This window comes from Electrona antarctica, assembly GCF_951216825.1.
Source record: "Electrona antarctica genome assembly, chromosome: 13".
Taxonomy (NCBI): Eukaryota; Metazoa; Chordata; class Actinopteri; order Myctophiformes; family Myctophidae; genus Electrona; species Electrona antarctica.
The window spans coordinates 26,336,533-26,362,067 of record NC_136794.1 but is presented as its reverse complement, the minus strand read 5'-3'; the positions used below and the strand labels follow the sequence as shown (position 1 = coordinate 26,362,067).

The window sequence follows — 25,535 nt, the reverse complement described above, 5'->3', positions numbered from 1 at the left end:
TACCAGTGTTTTTGAGTTTTGTTTTTGCTCATTGCCTACATTCCCTCACTGTTTCACAACGCATATAGTTTTCCTGCATTTCGAGTTTCGATGAGTATGTTTGATATTCATTATTTAGGAAAATGTAATGTTTTGAAACCAACTGGCAAACATATTTCAGTCTACATAATTATACGTCTAGAGACGTTTGCACTTGAACCCATTCAGGGCGGAACCCTTTTTGGTGTTTTAACCATTGTTATACTTTAGCTATTGACAAATTCAGAAAACAGACATTTGTAGAATCGTCCTCTGGTCTAAATGTGTTAAAGCCATGATTGTGTAAATATAGCTTTTAATGTTTTTATTTCAGACTCGTCACAATCACACCTTGGTGTGGCAATGCAATTAACAGTAGTCAATGCAGCTGTCGATTAGCGGCTATTCTGTACATGTGGTTAATCGAGAATTGCTTTTCTATATACAGTACAGTGAGTACACCAACAAATCACTGCGTAAACGTTCAAACATTTTTTTTTTAAATAATTGAGTAAATCGTTTAGTTCAATGACGTGCTGAATACTTAGGCAAATATGTACTGTATGGAGCCGTTATATCGTGATCTAACAAACGCCAATATCTGAACACGATCGCCACCAATTTTGCATAGGTCTCTGGTTGCCCTGACATTTTGAAGAACAAAAATCTGGATATTGCTGTCTAGCTTCAAATAAGGCCACAGCTGGGCTGTAGCTTATTAGTCATTGTCAGTGGTGTAAAGTAACTAAGTACATATACACAAGTACTGTACTGAAGTACAATTGTGAGGTATTCTTTAACTTTACTGGAGTATTTCCAATGTTCTGTTCTCCACTACATCTCAGAGGCAAATATTGTTCTTTTACTCTACTATTATTTGAAAACTTTAGTTACTTTGTAGATTTTGATTATTATTACAAAACATACATTAATCACAGTCCTATACATTTCAGCTATTTGAAAATAGTCGATCTACAAACTCACAATGCATTGTGAGCTTGCAAATTAGTAGCACCTGCTGACCACCTTGTTTTAATATGTGACCAGCTGTTCCACCGCTTATAAAGACACCTGTGGAAATTAAGGATGATTTAAATTCAAACTAAGCAAACAAATTTTAATATATTACACATTAACAAATGAAATAATTTAAATATAAAATAGATCCTAATAGGCATTCATATGATTGGCACAAATTAATGAAACAAACTTCAACTCAAAGTATACCGTTTTGTGATCATGATCAATAGATAAAAGTGCTCTCTTTGCATTCATGATTGAATATGAGTTAATAACAAAATAGTTGTTCTAAGCTCCTTGGAAAAGTATAGTGCTATGACTAAATGTCTCTTGATGTTGAAATGTCCCGTTAACCACACTTTCCATCTGGGTGGCCACAGTGATGCTTTGTTTGTGGGATAAATGGATGCATCAGCAGTTGATTGGCAGATGGTCGTAGTTTCTGGTTACTAGAGGGGAACAAAAATATGGAAATTCATAGGGTCACACGCAAACAAATCTATTCTCCCAATATAGATTTAGTTTGGCAATGAATTATTTAATTTGATATATTAAAAACTAGCTGCTAGCTATACAATGGATTACTAATAATTGCCTTCTCTTTCTCAACCATACCAAGTATTCAAGGACATTCCTCTATTACTTGAAAATAATAGATGGGTGGTTTCAATGTTTTGTTAAGCTACTTTATCCAATGTTCAATTCCAATTCCAAATGTTCAAGTAGACTCCGAGACTCAGGCGATTTTAATGTATAAAGAGGCTGTACTCTTGATAATTTACAGTATTCAAGGTAGACAAGGCATCTCACCTTGTGAGGCATTCTTGAACAAAGTGTCTAGCGTTGACAGAGAACCCATCCGGCAGGGAGGGCATTGACCCTCTTTGAGCTCCAATGTAGAATAAGGCAGCCATCTTGTCCATGTGTGCCAGTGGTGGTTTTCCTGTTGCCATCTCAAACACAGTGCAACCAACACTCCAGATGTCTGACTTCCTGCCATGGCCCGTCTCGTTGATCACCTAGAAAGTTGTAAAAGGGATAATTCCAGTGGTTAATTTGACCACAAAGGTATTTTAACCACAGCTATCCCTATTCTGGGCATGACAAAAGTAGACAAAGATTCAGTGACGATGCCAATCTTAATCTAGAGTTACCACACGTGAGCGACAGCTTTGTAGAGGTTTGGTGTAGAGGGGGACAAAAAGGATAGAGAAACGATGGAGCCTGTCAACAAAGTGTTCTTGGAACCCATTTGTGGATCACAGACACATTTTTATGGGTCCCTTTATTTTTTGTTAACTACATTTAGGTATTTATGATTATTTCAAAACATTTACAAAAAGTACATTCCCGAAAAAAGCAAAAAATAAATCATGAATTGAAAACAAAATGCAATTACCGGTATATTTTTCAGTAATTTCATCTAAGAAATCTAAAATCTAAGAACGTCCATAAATTAGAAAACAAACAAAACTACAAGAAGTAGTGAAAATAACCAATCTACAAGCTCATAACATGGCACAAAGCGATGCGTTGTGAGCTTGTAGATCTACCATTTTCACTAGTTTGGGTCCTGGGCAAACATCTAATTTATCTTTTGGGTTACTGGCTAAAGGGTTTGGGAATCACTGGTTAACATGGTTAAGTAATTTATTTTCACAATTTCCTCCTTTACAAGTCAAGGTAGTGATGTCAAAGTGCTTTTGAGGAAGCTGGGGTCTAATGCATATTTCCAACCCTTACCTCTGGTGCCATCCAATAAGGTGTGCCATGGACAGACTTGAGAAGATCTCCACTGTTGCTGGATGTGTGATTGGCACAGCTGAGGCGGCGGGCGCAGCCAAAGTCGATGAGCTTGACGACGCCGGTGGGCATCAGCATGATGTTGTTCCCCTTCAAGTCGCGGTGGATCACCCTGTTCAGGTGGAGGTAGGCCACCCCCTCCAGGATCTGACTGGTGTACAGGGACAAGACGCGCTCCGGCAGAGGACCGAATCTGAAGTGAAAAGAGTAAGAATGTTTTGTGTTCATTAGTCCTGATCAATCAATATGTCCGTACACAGACAAATGTGTCCATGGCAAGACTTGGTCTTGTCTGTGACACATTTTTTATTTTATTTTTTACACACCATGTTCTTATTTGGATCATGACATTTACTAGTGGTTCTCAAATGTTTTATTTGCAAGGAACCCCTTAACTACAAGAGTGAGTACCATTCGTTTATTCAGGGCTAACTCTTTGTGTTTATGGTAATATTATTGTCCACTCATTTTGTATGTCTGTGGCAAAAATTAAATTTGGACAAAAATGTCCACCACAAGCCAACATGGTGATGACCCCTAATTAATTTTCCATCAGTAACCGTTTGAGAGCGTCTTTATTTACAGTAGCCTATCCTACAGGTTCATGTTCTTAGGGTTGAAAGAGTACTAGAATATCCTACTTGACCTGAAGTACATGTTTCTGAAATAGAAGTGGATTACTTGGGTTGACAACTACTCCAGCAAAAGTACAAAATATTAGTAAGGGGTACACATAATTCAGACCCCTGTGATTTTTCTCTAATTAAGTTCTCTATGCTGTTGTATGATGGTGTCATACACCGACCTACAAGCACACAATGTACCACATCTGTGATGCATTGTGAGATGGTATCCGCTATTTTTAGAACATGACACTGTGTACAACAAAGTATACATGGGGCTTAAAACCGTCTGAACTCTGAAGAGGTAGTCACTGTCAAAGGGCCAATGGATCCCCCCTATCAAATGGTGGTCTGTGGCTCAAATGCAGAATAAATAATGGACCATAATAAGAAAAAGGTTGAAAACCAGTGAATTGTGTTATTTAATTATCAAAAATAGCCAGCATCTGTGCACTGACTAGCCTAACGCCCTAACCTGTGGAGGATGCTGGCGATGGAGCCTCCAGGGACGTACTCCATGAAGATAGAGACCACTTGTTGACGGAGCAAGGTCCCCAGGAAACCTACGATGTTGGCATGACGGAGGTTCTTCAGCAGCTCCACCTCCTCTTGAAGACTACTGTACTCCCTATCGGCAGCCTCTGGGTCAGAGGCGTCCAGGCACACCTGCTTCACAGCTATCAGCTGGCCCTGACTTGTGAGGCCACAGTATACCTGGTGATGAGAAGAGAGTTGGGGTGGAGTTTTTTAAAAAGCTAGAAGAAAAACGCTTCTCGATAATCAAAAAAGTAGGAAACATCATTCAGGGTTCATGACACATTTACCTGGGTGGTTTTTTAGCACCTGCATGTGTTGTCCTCGGCTGGTCAAAATACTTTGATACAGCATTTTGGATTAAAACCCAGTTGTAGTAAGATATTGAGAGCTTGCATGACAGCAATATAATTTCTCCCTCTAGGCTATTGTACATGGGCATCAGTTGTAATCTCTTGTGTACGAATGGTTAGTGATAGTAATTTACCGTCCCATAAGCTCCTCTGCCAAGCACTTCCCCCTTTGTCCAGGTGATGGCATCGTCCACAACCAAGCCACTGAGCACTCCACCATGTGTTGTAATGTCCTGCCAAACACAATAGACAGAGGAGGAGGATTACAATGGTGTTTACAAGCAGGCTCCAAACACATTATGTGGAAAACAAATAGGCCATTGAGGTAGCCAAGGTTGTAAAAAAATATATCTATATAAACCTATAGCAGATCTACAAGCTAGAATATCTACAGTACAAGCTCACAATGCGTCACTTCATGCTGTGTTGTGAGCTTGTAGATCGGCTATTTTCACTACTTTAAACATGTTTTCTAGTTTTTGTTTTTTAATTTATTATATATTTTTTAATTCGAAAATGTTTTGAAATTATTATTATTACAAAATATATATAGGAAACAAAAAAGAATACCCAGTGTTTGGGAACCAGCGGGTTAAAGGGATTGTGACATAATTTTTTGTAATGTTTCTGAGCTCAATTGCACCCAAAAAACCTGAACTTTTAACATTCAGTTGATTTTCTGTGGTCTGGGGTTTTCTGGCTCAAACAAGTGCTCTGAATTTCCTGCTGTTTGTGATGTCACAGCCTGCAAATCCCATATGTCAATGGGATTTGCCAGGAGATGTCACTCTTTTCACTGTTTTGCCTGTTTTCATTGCAGCTCAAAAGGCTTCCAACCCCCAGAGAAAACTCCAGACCACAGAAAATCCACTGAATGTTCAAAGTTCAGTTTTTTTGGGTGTAAATTGAGGTCATACAACTTAAAATAAAAATACAAATAAATGAAAATTAATGTTATGAAACCTTTAGATATAGCACTGACGAAGGTCCTAGGACCGAAACGTTTGCTTTTTAATTGCACTTTGAGCACAGAGCACTTTATGAGCATGATAAAATAAAGAAAAAATATTTTCTTAAGTCTCAGTTTAAGGAGTTTTACTTCTATTTTCTATACGGTGAGCGAGTCTTTTTCTGTCAAAGTTTCCTTTATGAAACCTTTAAATAAATGCAGAGGATACAGCTTGCCACAGGGATCAATCAAGTATAACTTATACGAAACTTTACCTCCTGCAATATCTCACTTCCTATTGCAGGATCGTCATGGCTGCGTTGCTTTCCGTTTGATTCATGATCCTCAGAACATGGGACTATAGACCCATCCCTCTCATCCAGTGAAATCAGCTCCTCGGCAAGACATCTAAGCAGGTCATCTGTAAGCGGGCCGTCCTCAGCCTCATCCAGAAATCTCTGGTAAACTAGTGACATGGTTCCACCATCGCTGCCTGAGGTCCAGGTGTTAATGTTCCTTTGCACTGGGCTTTGAGACGGTATAGGCTCAGGAACTGGATGGTCCGGGTTTTCCATCTCAGTTTCCCTGTGGTGGTTGTCTAGTGAATTCTTCAACATTCTTTGCGTGTGCTGACTATAAAAATCATCACGAGATACTCTGCAAGATGTACGTCCTGTCTGTGGCATTGGACTAGTTATTAGGTTTTCTCTTGGCTTCAGCATCTCAGACCCATATGTGGACGGTACCTCTTCTATAATAGATAACATGGGATCTTCACTCTGGACCCGAGTGCTGTTTGGATAAATCTCTACATCGTCCTCACTGAGGTCGAGCTCAGCATCTGTGTGCCAATCCAGCCTAGTGATGTCCTCCATTTTGTCTGTCACTGTCCTTGGTAGAGGTGTGAGGCAAGGCTTTGCCCTGGAAGTAACAGGTTTAAGTTTGCCTTTGGTTGAAATCACTGCCTTCTCCACCGGACTTCGCCTCAGCTTATTGTTCTCTGGCTGTTTCCTCAAAGGTCTGTGTTTGATTCTGTGATTCTGCCGTATCTTCAGAGATGGAGCAGACTGCGCGTGCCTGCCCTTACGCTTCTCACAGGAGCCGGAGACCCTTAGGTTGTCGTAAACAGGACCTGCAAACATCTCATAGATAGCCGGTCCCTCGTCGCCGCTTTGTATTTCCTGAAACATGTCTTTGTAGGTGACATAGTCCACAGCGGATTTAGACCTGGCTGTCCCTGCTGCTATGACAGTTCTCTTGGGCTGCCTGGCACTTTTCGGCTCCCTCTCTGAATTTGGGGTTTCATTGTTGCTGCTCGACATCTTGCCGGGTGTTGGTCTTTTGCCGTTTCGATGGTGTACTTCAATTACTTTCTTTCGTGGAGATGCTCTCTGCAGTGCATCCTTAACAGCATTCAGCTTGGATTTGACTTTAGTGGCTGTGGCCTCACCGTTAATAATCAGATCAGTGGTTTTCCTGACTTGTGCGACGGTAGAGGTCCTCAGATTGCCTATGGTCTTGGGTGTCCGATTTGGGACGCTGCGGTTTTTGTGTGCCAGCGCGTTGAAAGACTGGTTGATCTGGAAATGATTTGGCAGTTCATGGTTCTCGCTATATCTCCTCTCTCTGTTCCTGGATGGTTTAGTAGGTAGCTCTGATAGTGTGAGAGTTACAGTCGGAGGCAAATGTTTATTCTTCTCCACAGAAGAGGTGCCACTGTTCAGCTTTACATTCTCAACACAAACCTCTGACAGTTCCACGACCTGTTCATCATTTTGGTAATCCCCATCGGAGCCAATAATGGCATTATCCTGGTCATGATTCAGGTCAAACACAGTGATGTGACAAATCTCGTCCATAACGTCTTTAGCACATGCCACATTGTTTTTTTCTTTCTTAGGGTGTGAATTAATATGTTTGTTTTCTTCAATATGTTTCACATTGGCTTTGTTTTCACAGTGTGACTTTGTAGGCTGTCCATAATTTACAATCTCCTTTGTATGCGTGATGGCTTCCTCATTATGACGGTCCACATGGTTGTGACGTGTTGCCTTCCTAACTCCATGGTCCTCTATAGGCTCATTGTAACTCACAGCTACCAAACGCACAGACAACTCCACATCGAAGTGCAATCTGTCCTTGATTGTCTTCGGGTAGGCGTCTACTGGGGTTTCTTTGCGGAGGTCCTTCTCCTCTTCCTCGTCTTCAAGATCAATCGAACTCTGGCTGCTGCTGGAGCCACTCTCTTCGCTGCCGCCCCTGGTGGTGGGAAGCCCACTGCGTGGACTGCCCCGGGATAGCCTCCGTCTCCTTAGATGGGCCATGGAAATCACAGAGGTCGGACTTATGGGCTTCAGGGGAGCGTAGTGCTTGAATGCAGGCATGTCTCCTCCATTCATGGGCCTACCGTCCAATGGAGCCAAGAGCTTGGGGGTTCGGGGAGGGATACTGGGGCACAAGGCGGGCAAGGACCCCTGAGTAAATTACAGAGAAAAAGGATGTTATGTATAGGAACTACATGGATTTTGCCAGGTAAGGTCAAATCCAACAAATACAAAAGTGACCCACCTTTCTTCCATTGCTTTTTGTATCAGAACCAAGTCCTGCAAATAGATATAGATATGATTAATATGCTAAACAAACAGGCATAGTGATATGCAACTAGCTTACTCAAAAAACGAAGGAACATAGCATTTCAAATTTCAATATACTGTAGTATGGCCAATACATAACTTACAAACATGCTGTTGGTGTTGGTGGGTTTAAAAGACCAAGTAATTTCTTTCTTTACTTTTTATACTGTAATTGAAAAGTTATTTGGTCTGTTCTAGACTGAATCACTCATACAAAACCATAGTAAAAAACCATTCAAAAATATAATTAGTGTGGTTGCCCTAAAGGGCAACCAGACTATAGTACTTGTAACACTTTATTATTTTACTGGATTAGTCTTTTTTTTTATGTGCTACTCCTCCCACAGTTTTGACTGTACGCACTTGAGCCATATCTCAAATTGACCGGCTTCATCGGGAAGGATGTGCTTGTATTTTTTTAAGAGAAATGTTGTATAGTTTAATTGATATGAATTCAAGTATTTTTTCCTCAGAGACTGTAAGCACTATAGTTACAAAACTTGGAGGGTAGGTTCATAATAATTACTAAAATTAATCAACTTATAATGTTATCGGTCGGCCTCATGGTGGCGCTATAACAGCCCACTTTACATTTTGGCTTATAACTCTTCAAAATTATTTTTTCCCTGATTTCCTTGGGTCATGACGCATCTCCCCATATAGGCCACAACCCATTTGCGTCAGGATAGATTTTCCGCCATTTTGAATTTTCTTCAAAACACACTTTAATTTTCTCAATCTACAGATTTTGTCCGAATCTCACAGAAATCGGTACACATGATCTCTGGACCTATCGGACCGCGTTTAATTTTTTTTAAGATTTTTTGATTTTTTTTTTTACCTTAATCGTCGTCCGAAGTTAGTGGGAGGGGCCTATTTTACAAAAAATGCCTAAAATCACGAACGGAATGTCCAATCCATCCCAAATTTGAATCACATGTCCGGGGTGGTTTAATCAACCAAAAGCCAAAAGCGATTCTATTTTCATCCATAGGGGGCGCCGCAAATGCGAAAAATGTAACCGTTTCTTGCTGAATTTTATTTTTTGGGGGGATAAATCCCCTCAGAATACTTACGCATGACCACAGGGGTGAGCGATTGTAATTGGCTGGCAATATCAGTGGGAGGGGCATATGTAAGCCACTGCGGCAACCACACTTTGCAATTTTTTAAAATTGCGACCTTTCTAGTTCAATAATATATTGCAACAACAATGAAATGCGTTGATCTATAATCTATACCACTGGTTCCCAAACCTTTTAGCCCAAGACCCAAAAGAGTAATTCAACGCTTGCCCGGGACCCAAACTAGTAAAAATAGCGGATCTACAAGCTCACAATGCATCGCTTTGCGCCACATTGTGAGCTTGTAGATTGGCTATTTTCACTAGGCCTACTTCTTAAACATTTGTTTTCTAATTATGGAATTTCTTAGATTTTTCTTTAATTTCTTTATGAAAGTACTAGTAGTTTTACAAATGTCAATGTTTTTTGAAAATGTTTTGAAATAATAATTAAAAACAAAATATAGGAAACAAAAAATAAAGGGACCCATAAAAATTAGTCTGTGACCCACAAATGGGTCACAGACTCATTGTTTTGGAACCAGTAATGTATGCAGCTGTGTACTCACGGTTCTGGGTGCGTGCCCTGGTCTGGAGCAATGGTTCCATGACACTGGGGGCCGACTGACTGAACTGGCAGGACTGAGGCTCGGGCAGGAGGCCTGAGGACCGAGGGGATCCAACAGCAGCCTGACTGAACTGGCAGGACTGAGGCTCGGGCAGGAGGCCTGAGGGCCGAGGGGATCCAACAGCAGCCTGGTTGAACTGGCAGGACTGAGGCTCGGGCAGGAGGCCTGAGGGCCGAGGGGATCCAATAGCAGCCTGGTTGAACTGGCAGGACTGAGGCTCGGGCAGGAGGCCTGAGGGCCGAGGGGATCCAACAGCAGCCTGGTTCTTCCTTATTGGTAGCAAGGAGAATTAGAGATTAGGGCTATTCATTTGCTGTCCTTTTTTAAGAATTCACACACTATAAATGTTTTGTTATATCTAACAAACTAACAAACATCCACTACATCTATTACACTAAACTTGGGTCATTCACACCAAGATCTATAACTATAAATGTATTGTTTTAAAACCTAATCCAGCTATACATTCTTTCATTACTAGTATTTTTCCCGTTGGCTGGCACCTCACAAGGACTGGTGTGCACCTTTTGCTCATAGTTAAAAATCTTTCTAACTGAAGTGATGGCAGAGTCAGAATTTGGTCAGTCCACACCACAATCAACAATGATTGATGATGATCAAAATCTATCTTAATTCACAGGTCGTCACGTACAGTAGAACATGTTTACAGCAAGTGATCATTCATAAGTGTGGATCTTCACATCATTATATTTATCATTCTTCATGGTATGGCCCTTAAGATATGGGCCTAAATGGAAAGACTGCAAGGACTTTTTGTTGGTGCTATCCCTTTTAGACCAAGTGTTTCTGTATAATAAACTATTCAATCAATCAATCAATCATTTATTTTGGCAATGGAATAATAGTAAACACATTGGACTTGTGCATCCGTATCTAAAGCTGTATAGTAGCACATACTGCAGGCCTACCTGTGTCTGGGGGGTTCAGGCAGACGGGGGCTCCTCGTACCCTGCAAGCAGGAAGTGGATGCCAAATCCAGATGAGCCCAGGGTTTGCCTCTGTCATTCAGCCTGGGCAGACATAAACCTCTACTGGTGTGACACAAGAACAGAGATATGGGACATAAACCTCTACTGGTGTGACACAAGAACAGAGATATGGGACATAAACCTCTACTGGTGTGACACAAGAACAGAGATATGGGACATAAACCTCTACTGGTGTGACACAAGAACAGAGATATGGGACATAAACCTCTACTGGTGTGACACAGTCAAGAACAGAGACATGGGACGGAAAAGGACAATAGAGGAAAAGGAACTTCTTATGCGCAAACTGTTGAATTATAGACCAGAAGAGCTTGACGTGGAATAGTCTCGGTACCCATGCTTTTATTTTTGTTCGCATTCGGAGACGTGGAGTTTATTTTTGTAAAAAACAAACAAAACTAAACAACAGGGGGGGGGGCATTACTGTAAGCCCTCTACGTCTTCGTAAAACAAATAGCAAAAACAGAGCTCTGAACTAAGCACACAAAGCATTACGACACGTTGTGAGCTTGTAGATCTGCCATTTCCACGTTTGTTTCTGACCAAAAGAAGGGATAATAAAAATGAATGACACTCCACTGAGAAAATTACTGGAGGCTCAGTAACAATAGCATAACGAATCAATAAGAAGAAGAAGTAAATAGTGAATCTAATGTACCCACTACCGAACATAGTGGCCTAATACTCCAACGTTTCTCTCTGACCTTCTAGGGGTCTATTCTATGAAAGGAGAGACTGCTGGGAGACTTGATTCCGTGATGAGAGCGCCACAACAACACAGACAATAGGCTGTTTCACAGAGTAGCTCCAGTGTGTTTTGGGTGGAACAGGTTGTCCTTGAGGCACAGGAGCAGACGGGACTGTCAGTGTAACAGGATAGGACGCAATTCTAGATTATTCTACTAGTTTGGGGCGTGTGTGTGTGTGTGTATACTGTGTGTGTATACAATGCTTGTGACACACAGCACAGTGCCACAGACCCAAGTAACACGCACACGCACACACACACACACACACACACACACACACACACACACACACACACACACACACAGAGTTGTGAAAAGTTGAATAGGGTGTACCCTTGGTTTGTTTGGGCAAGTGTGTGGACTGCTTTGGTGTTTGGGTGTCGACTCGTCACCATCCACCACACGCCTGTGTGTATGTGGCTGGCATGCATAAAGTGAGTTTAACGTCATTTAACATTGTTTAATCAACTTTAATGCAATCACATAGGACTTTTCTGTTTGGATGTATGAGCTGTCAAGGCCAGAAAGTAGGTTTTTTTGACACCCTGTAGGCGTTCCCGGCTAACTTCCGAGTATATATGATGACGTCACGCACGTAGCCTCTATCTATTCGTATACGTATGAACATGGATACTGTATATCGTGTGTGTGGCTGCTACACACCTGTTCCCCTTCCCCACATTCTGGTAGGCTTGCCTGATGTCTCTCAGCGTTTCCATGGCGTTTTGGAAACCGAAGGGGATTCCCTTATCTGTCACACACACACACACACACACACACAGAGAGAGAGAGAGAGCTTGTAGATATAAAATAGAGCTTTGTAATAATCTAAATAACTAAAGCTATCAAAGTAAAACAGTGCAATATTTGCCTCCAAGATGTAGTGGAGAATAAGTACAAACGATAACGGATATATTGTAGGCCTATAAGTAAAAATAAATAAATATATAATATATAAATATAAATAATATGGGTCCATTTGGGACTTTGGATGGTATAATAAACCCTTTTCTTTTTTTAATTGTTTTATCCCAGCACTGGCACATTACATTTTGGAGCTCTACATCAAATAAATTAGGTCCTGTAAGTGTAAACTAACAGTGCAAGTCGAGTGTCGAACCAGGGTCACGATGTATTATGCTGTTTAGTATTACAATGAAAACAATGGACATTACCTGTTCTCCAGCCTGTTTGTCCAGTCTACCTTAGGGACCCGGCTTAAATGACAAGGTGACAGATGGAGGTGGAGGACTCACCTATAGTAGAGCGCTCTCTCTGTACTCCTGCATGCGTTTGCATCTCTCTGCTTCTTTATCATCAAACAGCACTTCCCACTTTGTCTATGCCGAGGTAGGAATAGGAATGTGACCGTTTAAAACTCACTGTCTTCTAAAGCCCACTTTCAACACCCATCTCTCTCTTTTGCTTATCAGCTAGCACTCTTGTCCTGTTTGTGACACAACACACAAGTCAGGCACGCAGGTTTCTCAGCTGAGAGGTTGCATTGTGTGTGTGTGACTGTGTACTGTGTATGTGACCCCCCCCTGCCTGCCACCCTTTGCTTATCCCCTCCCTCTGTCACCTCCCACTTTCTCCTCACCCTCTCGCATAGGGCAGCAGGCAGCAGTGGCTCAGGAGGAGATATACTGTAGAGCGGCCGCTTGGGGATCGGAAAGGGTCCTGGTTTGATCCCTGGCCGGCTCCCCCCTGGGATAGTGTGTCAAAGTGTCCTTGATGAATTGAAAACCGAGGACCCTGATGTAAACAAGTCTTAATGCTTTCTTTTCTGGTTTTGTCCTCGTAGCGCAGTTTTTGTATTGACTTACAACAAACTGTGAATGAAAAGTTAAATCAATCAATCAATCAATAAGACACTTAACCCCTAATTGCTCCAGATAAGCAGCATGGTGCCTTCCATGGTTTCCAGGGGTCATCGATATGTCAGAGGCCTACACGGACAAATGTGTCCGTGCGTGGCAAAGACTAGGCCTTGTCCGTAGCAAATTTTTGATTTCCTGTTTAAATTTTGATTGTAATACCAATTACTGAATATCAGTCTCCAAGCTTTCTTCAGAATTGTATGACACTGATTTACTATGACACTATGGCTCACTACGCCCTTTTTGAAACTAGCTCCTCGCCACTCGCCCTACACACTTCCACTTGGTTTGAGCATAGATATATAAATAATAGAGATGGCCCTGGGATTCACATCCCATCCAGTGCCGTCTCTATGATTTATATATCTATGCTCAAACCAAGTGGAAGTGTGTAGGGCAAGTGGCAAAGAGCTAGTTTCAAAAAGGGGGATTGAGTCCACTGTAGTACTTGTGAGTTTATTTGCAAGGACACCCATAACTCAGAGTTATACAGACCTGTTATGAACTATCTCTTTATGTGTTTCAATCTGGTAATATTATTGTCCACTCATTTTGTATGTCCGTGGCAAAAATTTAATTTTGACAAATGCCAACATGCCACAAGCCAATGGCGATGAGTGACCTTTGATGGTTTCGTCCACCATCAGTGTGCAGCTTTACCCCGGTGCTGGCCGGGGGGAGAATCAATCATTAATTTGATGAATTAATTAATTTATTTGATTCATTTTGTGATCCGTTCTCAAATCTTCTATTAACGTCTAGGCACAGTCATGCCCATTTCAGCACAGCTTGAGAGCTTATTTCAACCAATTGCCTGTAGTATAATATTAAATATTTCACTCCACTATATAAATGCACCATTTATCATTTATAATTCCCATTTGTAGCGTGCTGATTCAGTCCCGCCACCGATTTGGGAGAAACCCCAAACCAATCATGTCCACCCCCCAGCAAAAGCATTATGTGAGTTTTACCGTGGCTGATGACTCTACGATGTTCCAATCGAGGTACACTCTCTGAAGACTGTACGTCCTGAATGATAGACATGAACAAAATACTGCCTCAATAATGGTTCCCAAACAGTGGGTCGGGACCCATTAGTGGGTCCCTTTATATTTTGTTTACTACATTTAGTTTTTTATTATCATTTCAAAACAAAATCATTTCAAAATAAATTCCCCCAAAAAAGCAAACATCAAAATAAATTCCCCCAAAGAAGCAAACATTTTTCATGAATAGAAAACAAATGAAAAAAAATTCAGTAATTTAATGAAATAGCAGATCTACAAGCTGACAACGCGGTGAGAAGCTACTTTAGATTTTTCGTTGATTTCATTTCTCTTTTGGGTCACAGGCTAAAAGGTTTGGGAACCACTGCTGTATAGGAACTGTATTGCCATGGACATTTCTGCAGTGCAAGATGAACGCATCCCTGTTTGCATGCATATGTACCGGTATATGTTAACACATCATAGGCCTACACTAGCAGTAATTCAGAGAGGGGCGGCGGTGGCTCAGGGGTAGAGTGGCTGGATGGTAACCGCAAGGTTGTCAGTTCGAACCTGGGCTCCCCCAGAGTTAGTGTCGAAGTGTCCTTGAGCAAGACACTGAACCCCTAATTGCTCCTGATGTGCTGGTTGGTGCCTTGCATGGTTTCCGCTGCCATCAGTGTGTGAATGTGTGTGTGAATGGGTGAATGTAATGCACAATCTATGTAAAGCGCCTTGGATAAAGGCGCTATATAAATGCACCATTTACCATTTAGAGAGTGTACAAATGAACCATATGGACCAGCGTCTACTATGTATGTTTGTGTATCTCATGTCCTTGTGTGAGCTCTTTGGGATACAACACGCCTCTATAGACCATCTGCCTTTTCCTTCGTATTCAATCAGAGGATGTAGGCCATTAAGTCAGTTAGCCAGCTGCCCTGCCTGTAGGCCACATGTAGATGTAGTAGTAGAGTGTGATATAGCCAGGCTAGAACTAGAAATCAACACCACAGAAAACACCCCTCCTCCACGCTAAACCAAACACACACACACACACACACACACACACACACACACACACGTTACATTCATGTTTGGCTTGTGGGTGGGTGGCCACTTTTTCTGTCCATTGTTTGTTTGTGTACTTGAGTAATTGTCTTTCTGATTAATGAGTTGAGCCAACAACACACAGTCAGGCTGTGTGTGTGTGTGTGTGTGTGTGTGTGTGTGTGTGTGTGTGTGTGTGTGTGTGTGTGTGTGTGTGTGTGTGTGTGCGCGTGTGCGTGCGTGCGTGCGTGCGTGCGTGCGTGCGTGCGTGTGTGCGCATGTTTGCTTGTTTGTTTGTTTACAACCACACAGAGACACATGTCTAGATTAGAATATACTACACTAATTCCGGTAAATACCCTGCAGGCCATAGGTCACAGGGTCCATTGATTCAGGACAGAGTGGTCTCTAAAGCACTGCATGGTTCCCAAAACTTTTAGCCTGTGACCCAAAAGAGATATTAGACGTTTGCCCGCGACCCAAACTAGTGATAATAGTGTGTGTGTGTGTGTGTGTGTGTGTGTGTGTGTGTGTGTGTGTGTGTGTGTGTGTGTGTGTGTGTGTGTGTGTGTGTGTGTGACAGTCTGATTTTGTCACACAGTGTGTCGCCACTGAGTGTATATGGGCCCTTTACCTTACTGTGGTTGTGTAGCAGACAGTGGTGGTGATTTGGGCTTAGGTTGTCAGCTGACAACTGACTGGAATGAAAGCGATCCAGATCCGACTCCATCTCCAGGTCTCCAAGCTCTGAGTCTGGTTGTCTTACCAAAGCTAGGGGTGAGACTGAGCACACACACACACACACACACACACACACACACACACACACACACACACACACACAAACACACACACACACAGTCAAGACATGCAGTCACGTACACACAAAACACATTTGTTTTGTGTGTACCTTTAAACCTTTGTAGCACCTGCAGTGGACATATACACGCTTCATGTTGATCCCTAAACATGGGTAAACAAGACTAAGGTCCCTATTTAGATGTAATCAAGTGGCACCATCCTCACTACTATACTGGGCCTGGAAATGAAAAAGTTTTTCTTGAAAGTATTATCAATTATGGCCCATAGTTTTCAAGATATCTTGTTTGTGAATAAAGTGTTGGATGGACCAAGGAACTAACATTGCCACCCTTAGAGCCCTGCTGCTAGTGGGGACAGAAAACAACTCTCCACTGCTGATACTCCTGAACATACCAGGTCAAGAGTTAAACCCTGTGTAAATGAAGCATTAGGCGCACGTGGACCAGAAGTGTGGAAACAAGCTGTTTACCCAGGATAGAATGAGGAAAAGAAGTGTGGAAGAAAATAAGGTGTTCCCAATACGACTTAGTCTGCCTGCCATTCCCTTTCTATTAGTTTATAGGGTAAAACAAAGCAAAAAAAGACAAATTGTTCACTGATGAAAACACAAAAAAACAAGCATCACTATGCAGCTATAGGTAAAGATGTCACACAGCAAGCTACCTCACCCGTCTCTCTTTTTGTAACACAAACCTCCACCTGAACTGACATTCTTATGAACATAAGCACACTGACATTAGAAGGCTCTGAGAGGCATGGTCAGTCGATACACAAACAAGGGTTTTTCACACCTCCACACCCCCTTCTGGCAAAAGTGCAGGCTTTGATGACGACTGCAGAGGTTCCTTATGAAAAGCATGATTATGAATGAACTGGGAATGATCTGTGTTTGCTTGATTGTGTGTGTGTGTGTGTGTGTGTGTGTGTGTGTGTGTGTGTGTGTGTGTGTGTGTGTGTGTGTGTGTGTGTGTGTGTGTGTGTGTGTGTGCGTGTGTGTGTAAGCCGTGCATGCATGCGTGCGAGAGAGATTTGCATTTACCATGCATGGCTTAATGAATAACTCAATCAATATGAATCAGTAACCAAGCTAGCAGTTAACAACACCACAAGGAGAAGAATCGATAACCAAGTTAACAACACTATAGACAGATGTGAGGAGATTGAGTTAACCGCATGTTCATGTAGTGTCGACTCCCGACTCAGAAATAGCAGATCTACAGCAATATGCAGCTAAAGATGTCATACTGTCATACAACTGCACCTTCACTGTTACTCTTGTAGATCGTCTATTTTCGGCGAAGAAATGTGGTGTAGAGAGGAAAGGCGTGCGTGCGTGCGTGCGTGCGTGCGTGCGTGCGTGTATGCTCTACCTGTGTGATCGAGGGCCCCGATCATCATTTGAATGATCTCTTCTTTCAGGGAACTGTTGATGTTAAGGGCATAGTGGAGAGGTGAACACCCCCTGTGGTCGTGCATACACAGGTCACTGGTTGGGAACAGAGAGATGACTCTGACTCTGACATAACTCTTTCACGTGACAGACCACCAGTGGTACTAACATTTTGTACTTGAGTAAAAGTATCAATACTGCAATGTACTGTTAACTATAACTATAACTTATAAGTAAAAGTCCGGTTTCAAAATGTACTTGAGTAAAAGTATAAAGGTATTGGTATCAAAATGTACTTAAAGTACCAAAAGTAGACAGTAGGCTACTCACTATGCAGAATGTCCCATTTCACGTTTTCAAATGTATAAAACTTGAAAATAGCAGATCCAGAAGCTCACAATGCATCGCGATGTAACGCATTTTGAGCTTGTAGATCGGCTATTTTCAATTTGCTGAAAAGTATATAGGGCTGAAGTGTTTAATGTAGGCTATGTTTTGTAATAATAATCAAAGTAACTAGTAAGTAAAGTTTTCAAATAATTGTAGTGGAGTACAATATTTGTAGTGAAGTATGATATTTGCCTCTGGGATTTAGAGTGGAGTAGAAGTAAAAAGACCTTGCTAGTAGCTAGTATGGAGCCCTTGGTAATCCACTAAATCCAGTCAACCAATCGTAGGGGTTTTAAGTGGCTATAATGCATGTTCATGTCAACCCATGTATTCTGCATGCGTAATCTTACGCTGAGAGAGCCATCAGTTCCTTGACCACCTCCACGGGGCTGTGTTCCCATGGCAACGATGCTGCGAGGCCCTCAAACAGGTCAATGTCCCTGACGGCAAGTGTCACAGGTGTCACCCCGTCACCGTTACAAACATTCACGTCAACAGTGTCTGTCTCGGCCTATATAGGACAAACAAAGTTAAACTTTATACACAGACACTGTACACTTATACAACATGCATGTGGCAAAGAGGGTAATTTCAGTTAATGGACAACTGCACTGTCTGTCTGTCCGTCCGTCCTTTCCGTACGAATGAGTGACAAATTAATTAATTTGAATTTATTAAGTCATTTTTGAAAATGATACCCTCAACCCCTTTTTCTCCACAATTTAGTCGTTATGCCAATTAATTCCTCCCCACACACATTGCGGTGTTGGCACTGCAGTTCAACTTCAATACCTTTGGAATTCTACTCAAGTACATTTTTATACAGGACTTGTACTTGTCTACATTGTGGTATTGCTACTTTTACTTAAAGGACCACTTCACCACTTTTCAACCTATCTTCATATAATAGGTCCTCACTAATAATCATGAAAAAATGGCGCAATTTTTTTCTACTCGGTCTGTGTCTCATAGGAGGGCTGTGGGCAGTTCAGAAACCATCTTCCAGTGACATCATCGTTGGGGAATACAAGCTAATAAAAACTGCAGGCTTTCTAGTCCTGAAAAGTTGCAATGCGAAAATGGAAGCCATCGTTCTCACGATAATTTTGTAAAAAAATCTTGTTTAAAAAATAATCTGCCTAATGATGATGTCACTGGAAGATGGTTTCTAAACTGCCCACAGCCCTCCTATGAGACACAGACTGAGTAGATTTTTTTTTATCATGATTATTAGTGAGGACCTATTATATGAAGATACGTTGAAAAGTGGTGAAGTGGTCCTTTAAGTAAAAAAAAGAAAGAAAGAAAACTGGCTTATTCCACCACCAGAACTCCATTAGAAATGAACAAGTTACACAATTCTTGTACATTCAACAGAGAGCCACAGGTGGGAGGCAAACACACAGACAGTATTCACACACTGCCATTTAGACTCAGCCCATTGTACCAAACGCACCTGATGATGTGTATCACATTTCCTGATGCACAACGCTGGGGCACAATGAGCTCGCTAAGACTTTCTGTTGGCCAGGTTGACCTGGCCAGTGTTCATTTATATTAACTCTGTGATAGTACAGTACCGTAACCAAATAGATCTGTAACGTCCACATACTACGGTGTCATAAATAGCCTATACATTGCTTTCCAAACTTAGGTTTCAACATAAGAGAACAGTGCTCATAAAACATCCCTCTTTCCATTTTATTTTAAAGGTGCTGTAAGTGATATTTTTACGTTAAACAAAACATTTATTGTTCAAAAGTTAAAACAAAATGCATTTTCATGTGGGTTACAATTGATACATTGTATCCAATCAGGACAGAGAACAGCACAAAGATCATTTATAATCTTGTGTTCCAGTTCCAATTTTGTCTGCTCATATGTTTCATCATTTCCAATTTTTATAGGCTACTGAATCCTGTATGGATTCTCACTCCTGATTGGATGAAATTGGTATCCTGACCTGAAAATGTATTCTGTTAACTGGTGCACATGGAGTGATGGGACACCTCTGTCATTGAACAATGGTGGCATACAAATATGGCAAAAACATCCACAAGGTCACGTGTCGCATTGATGCGTTGTGAGCTTGTACATCTATTTTTCACTATTTAAAGTTCTCTTCATTCATTAATCTTAATCGAGGTAAAAGTTTTAAATAACCGTGACATGGTTTTGAACTCATATCGCCCAGCCCTACACCATAACTGAACAGGGATTAACACATTTGACCAAGATCAATCAAGAAGACACACAGACTCTCACAGAGTACCAAGCTCTTTCATAGTATAGGCCTATCCTATTTTCTATTCTATTCTATCTATTTTTCTAGGTGTAGTGGTGGGAAAAGTAGGCTACTCATATTCCTATTTGAGTAAAAGTATCAATAGGCTACTGCAATATAGAAATACTACTAGTTACAGTACTACTAGTTACAGTTAAAAGTAAGTAAAATCTAAATGTACTTAAAGTACCAAAAGTAGAAAGTAGTCTTTATGCAGAATGTCCCATTTAAAATGTATAAAACTGTATTGCAAATAGACACTCTACTATTTTCAAATGGCCAAAATGTATATAGGGCTGAAGTGGGTAATGTATAGCCTCGTAAACCGTCCCTCCCCTCGCCAGATTTTTGAATGAAAAAATCTGGGTTAGGGTTCACCAGGCTAGGTAATGTACATAATCTATGTATGTTTTGTAATAATAATCCAAAACTACAAAATAACTAGTATCTTAAAGCTGTCAAATAAATGTAGTGGTGTAAAAGTATCTGGGATGTAGTGGAGTATAGAAGTAAAAGTAGTAGGCCTAGCGGCCCTAGCCTATACTCTAGTAAAGTAAAACGTAAAAGTACCTCAAAAGTGTACTAGAGCAAATTTATTTAGTTACTTTACAGCACTACTATTTTGTAAGCATGTTAGGTGTATAATGGTCTCACCAAAAAGTATTGTATGGCGTGAAGGTCTCCCTGCCAGGCTGCCTGCAGCAGCTGAGCCTGTGGAGGCAGATTAGGCCTGGACATCCACCCCAACAACGCTCCCTGGAGGTGAGGAGGAATCACATGCAGCGCTGTCTGGTTGCTATAGTTACACAGTGTGATGTCAGCCCCTCTACTCAGCAGGGATTGGACCTCCTGTGCAAAAAACATATTTTTTTTTAATAAAATACAAACGGAGATAACACACTGGGAAAAATATACTAATTATACTAATTAATTCAAATGTGATCATATATAAATAAATGAAAATCTACAATTTTATAAAATATCAAATTAGTAATCAATCCCTATTTTGGGCATGTAACTATAGAAAGATTTCAAAGAATGTCACAAAATCTGTCTGTCTGAATCTCTCCCTCATGCTCTCACACACCCCTCATGTGTGTTTTACTGTTCGCCTGCGGTAATTTTCCGACCCACATAATGTGACGTGCAGATCATTCAAGAAGACTTTTGGCAAAAGATAATACCATACTGTTACTTTTGGGCTTTTTATTGATGTCTGTCCTTTTCTTGATGTGTCTGTTGCTGATCATGAGAGGTGCGTGAGCCACACACACACACACACACACACTCTGTCACTCTTACCTCAATCCTCCCCATCTGGCAGGCAGCGATAAGAGGAGTAGATCGGTGCTGCAGGGGGTCGTCACCACCCTGACAGGCGCAAGCCTCCCCATCTGGCTCCAGGTACAAACACAGCAACTCCCCTTGATCTCCTTTCGTCATCTCTTCCACCACCTCCTTCTGCCTCCTCTCTCCCATCTTGCTCTGCTCACTTCTCTCCATAAAGGTCCACCACAACCTCTCTGCCAGATCTACGGGCCACCAGAAAAGAAGTGTGATGTGTAAGGCAGACATACAGCACGGGCACACCTGAACTTCCATGCGCGGCCAAAATAAGCTGTCTGCCGGCGTCTCTTCCGGGTTTTTAGACAGCTGGCGGATGGAAATGAAGCTCCACCCACACGAAATAATGTTGCTGGGCCAAGCTGCTTTTCCGGGAATCTGGCCACGTGGGTGGAGCTTCATTTCCATCCACCAGCTGTCTAAAAACCCGGACGAGACGCCGTTTTTACTTTAGCTACTTTCAACCTGGCGTCCCTATTTGGGAATGTCATTATAGGCAAACATTTTCTAAATCTTTCCATTAATTAACCAACATGACTCTCATAGCCTACAAACATGATAATGACAACGACATTAATATATGAGGGCAATTCCAATCACATTCCCTGTCTGCTGGGACTCCAGGTCCATGGGTCATTAGAGAATTGCTAAAGAGTTAAGTCTTAAAAAGACAAAAGAGTGGCTGCACACACTGATAGCCAAAGAGCCGATTATTTATTAGGATGCAGAGTAAAAACCAGTAAAAAAATGCAGAGTATAACTGCCTTCTTCAGGGTATATGAATATCATATACCCTGAATATGAATATCATATACCCTGAAGAAGGCAGTTGTACTGCCGAAATGTTTTTACTCTGCATCCTAATAAATAATCGTCTCTTTGGCTATCAGTGTGTGCAGCCACTCTTTTGTCTTTTTAAGACTTAACTCTTTAGATGTTTCTGCCATGAGCTGGCACCACTACTAAGACTGGTGTGCGTTTAGCATCCTCCTGCACATCATTAGAGAATTGCATCAGCTGACTAACAGCTCAATAATAGCGTGAGACAATGGCAATGGCAATTTTGCCCTCATCCACAACACATGCACACATAATATGTACTCAGTACTGGGTTTACTAAAAGCTCAGAATCATATCGTCACAGGCATTCATTCATTCACTATTAAAATGTAGTTGTGTTGTGTGTGTGGGTACAGTGCACAACATGCATGCATATACCAGGGAAAAGTGACGTTTGGATTTAGCTCTTCCTTGAACCCACCTGTGGATTATACCAGGGACAAGGGACTTGACCTTTTTCTTTGCTCTACCTCAGGGACCTACCCATGGATTATGCCAGTGTCAGTCTTTTTATGTAGATTATGCGGTTCACACGCACTGACATTTTGCACGTTAATCCCATGTACAATGCAAATACTTTTGTCTTTTGTGTGTTCATCTGTTTCAATTCAATTCAACTTTATTAGCAGACTCAGGTCCATAGGGATACATACACAGGGTTAACATACAAGAGATACAACAGGCAATACAAATCATAAAAGCATGTAAAACAAATACAAAACTTACATACCTTAACCCACAGGTAGAACATACAGGCATTTTAGCCAGTGTACCCTTAAACTAGATGTATAACGTGAACAGCTCACTGAGGGGCTTGAAAGCGCTACAATGATACAATTTATTCTGCACCTTAACTAATGTCCTTAAGTATATAGTGCACAGTATACAGTGTGTAAGACGTCATTAATGTGTTCACCCAGGTAATGCCATTGCCATTACACCACAGTGTACACCTCCTACTATGCTCACGCACCTCATCTCAGGTTTATGTGTAAATAGATTTTTTTTACCTTGTCTCTTTTCTTGATCTCATTTTTTCTGCCAATTTTACATCATATGTGTGAATTACATTTCACATTCAATAGGCCTACCGTCTTTGAATTTCCAAAGCACCGTCATCCCAATTTAGTTGACATGAAATCAAACATTATGCAATGCAGAACTGAAAGCAACTTACCTTTCAACTTGTCTGTCGGTGGCAACACATCTGTTGAGCTGATTTTGTCAACTATTTCATACAGTGGCTGCCATAGGCCTACTATATACCTTTCTAGACACTTTACGAATGAATCTTTCTACCCATTCATCAGTAGTCTGCTCAGTATAATGCCTCCTCTCTTGTGTGCTTTCTTCTGCATGCCCTCCTGCTGTACGTTTACACTTGGTTGCCTGGGGGACAGAGAACGAGGTAGACAACCCAGCAGTGCTTTTAAATACCGGCAGGCTATTATTGCCCTGCCTACATGAACGCTCTGTTCTTTGTAAATGAAATGCACCTGCCTGACTCGACACTGTGCCCCCCCCCCCATATGCACGCACGCACGCACACACGCACGCACGTTAACTGTTCAGGAGAAAGTCTACAAACACTGTAGTGTATTCGATGTTCTGCAATCTGCATGTGTGTGAAGTGCCCTTGAACAAGGCATTGAACCACTACGATGAAATGTGTTCTATGAGCAGGGCCTGGCTGGAAACAAGTTCTTGAGCTTAGCCCAGCCCCAGATACCTTGGGTAAATATAGTAATCATTTCATTTCATCATTCAGTGTTCTTTTTGTTTTAATCAAAACTGTATTTTTGCATCAAAACACTGCTCAGTCCTTTATGGTAAATAGATTGCATTGCACTTCAATCAATATAAAATGTAAAACCTTGAAGATCACCCCTCAACAACCAAACTGGAGAGCGTCATAGGCTGTTGTAAAATGGTAAATTTATAATAGTGCCCTTATCCAAAGCATTTTACATTGTGCATTACTGTACATTCACCCATTCATACACAGTGCATTACTGTACATTCACCCATTCATACACCAGAGGAAACCATGATGCTCAAGGACACTTCCACACTATAACTCAGCCGGGATCGAACTGCCACTCTACTTTTGAGCTGCCGTCTGGTAAGCAGTTCAGCATCTCTGAGTTGAGCTGCCGTCTGGTAAGCAGTTCAGCATCTCTGAGTTGAGCTGCCGTCTGGTAAGCAGTTCAGCATCTCTGAGTTGAGCTGCCGTCTGGTAAGCAGTTCAGCATCTCTGAGTTGGCTACAGAGACAGGCAACAGATAAGGACCACCACAAATGGGTCTGTTGCTTGTCTGCCTACAAATACACACTTATGATACAGACAGTGTAGGTCTTTGTAAAAGGTCACCGTTATATATGGCACCGCCACATTTAAAATTGTGTAGGTGGTTGTCCAGATGCACCTATCTGACCGATAAGCCCATACTGTGTTAATTCTCCCTTTGGGTAGCAAGTTTACTTTCTCCTTTCTCAGCTCCCTTGTAGTTTTGTTTGATTGGTTTCTCCTTTAATCACTGCACTCATTAGAGACAATACCTCGTGTTTAATACATTTTGGCTTTTGCCCATGCAGTTTCATTGAAGCTGAATGTTCAAAGTGAAATTGATAAACATGAACGTGTTTTAATTATGAAGATTTGTTTTCTATTTATTGTCTGGCTGGCTGTCGCTGATAGTATGTTATTGTAATTATCTCATTTCTCTCAAATTATTCTTCCTCTATCAAGAGGGGGGCTCTTGATATTTATCTGCTCCTTGGTTCTTGAGACGGAACTAATGCTTGGTTGAATTAGTTTAGCAGGGGTGCCCACACTTGAGAGCTACTTTCAAAATGTACAAGATCTACCCACCAAATTATCGAGTTGCTGAAAACCGGTAGGAATGGGAAATGGAATTGGTAATGCTACTGACGTTTGTGCGCAACACTCTGGAACAAAGTATTGCATTGTGGGTATGAGCCGTAGGCCCTTTTTGATGTCAATCAAGTCACCTTGGTAATTCAAAGTAGAAAATGCAAAAAAAATGGTTTATTTAAATTAGGTTTTAAGGGCATGTCATGTGGTCTACCTGCACACCCTTGTGATCTTGGGCACCCCTGATTTATAGCCGACACCACAAAACTAAGTAAGAGTTTTGCATT

General features: G+C 41.4%; 1 protein-coding gene across 1 annotated transcript; it reads right to left on the bottom strand.

The window, feature by feature from the left end:
- Positions 1–1,353: 1,353 nt before the first annotated feature.
- map3k19 (mitogen-activated protein kinase kinase kinase 19) lies at positions 1,354–21,668 on the bottom strand (the record flags this gene model as incomplete). The annotated part of the gene is made up of 12 exons (XM_079517721.1): positions 1,354–1,487; positions 1,849–2,057; positions 2,782–3,034; positions 3,940–4,178; positions 4,486–4,584; positions 5,576–7,111; positions 7,400–7,748; positions 9,562–9,894; positions 10,555–10,677; positions 18,256–18,416; positions 20,844–21,038; positions 21,492–21,668. 12 exons carry the CDS (start codon positions 21,666–21,668, stop codon positions 1,388–1,390), a joined length of 3,774 nt encoding a protein of 1,257 aa, XP_079373847.1. The 3' UTR covers positions 1,354–1,387.
- Positions 21,669–25,535: the final 3,867 nt, after the last annotated feature.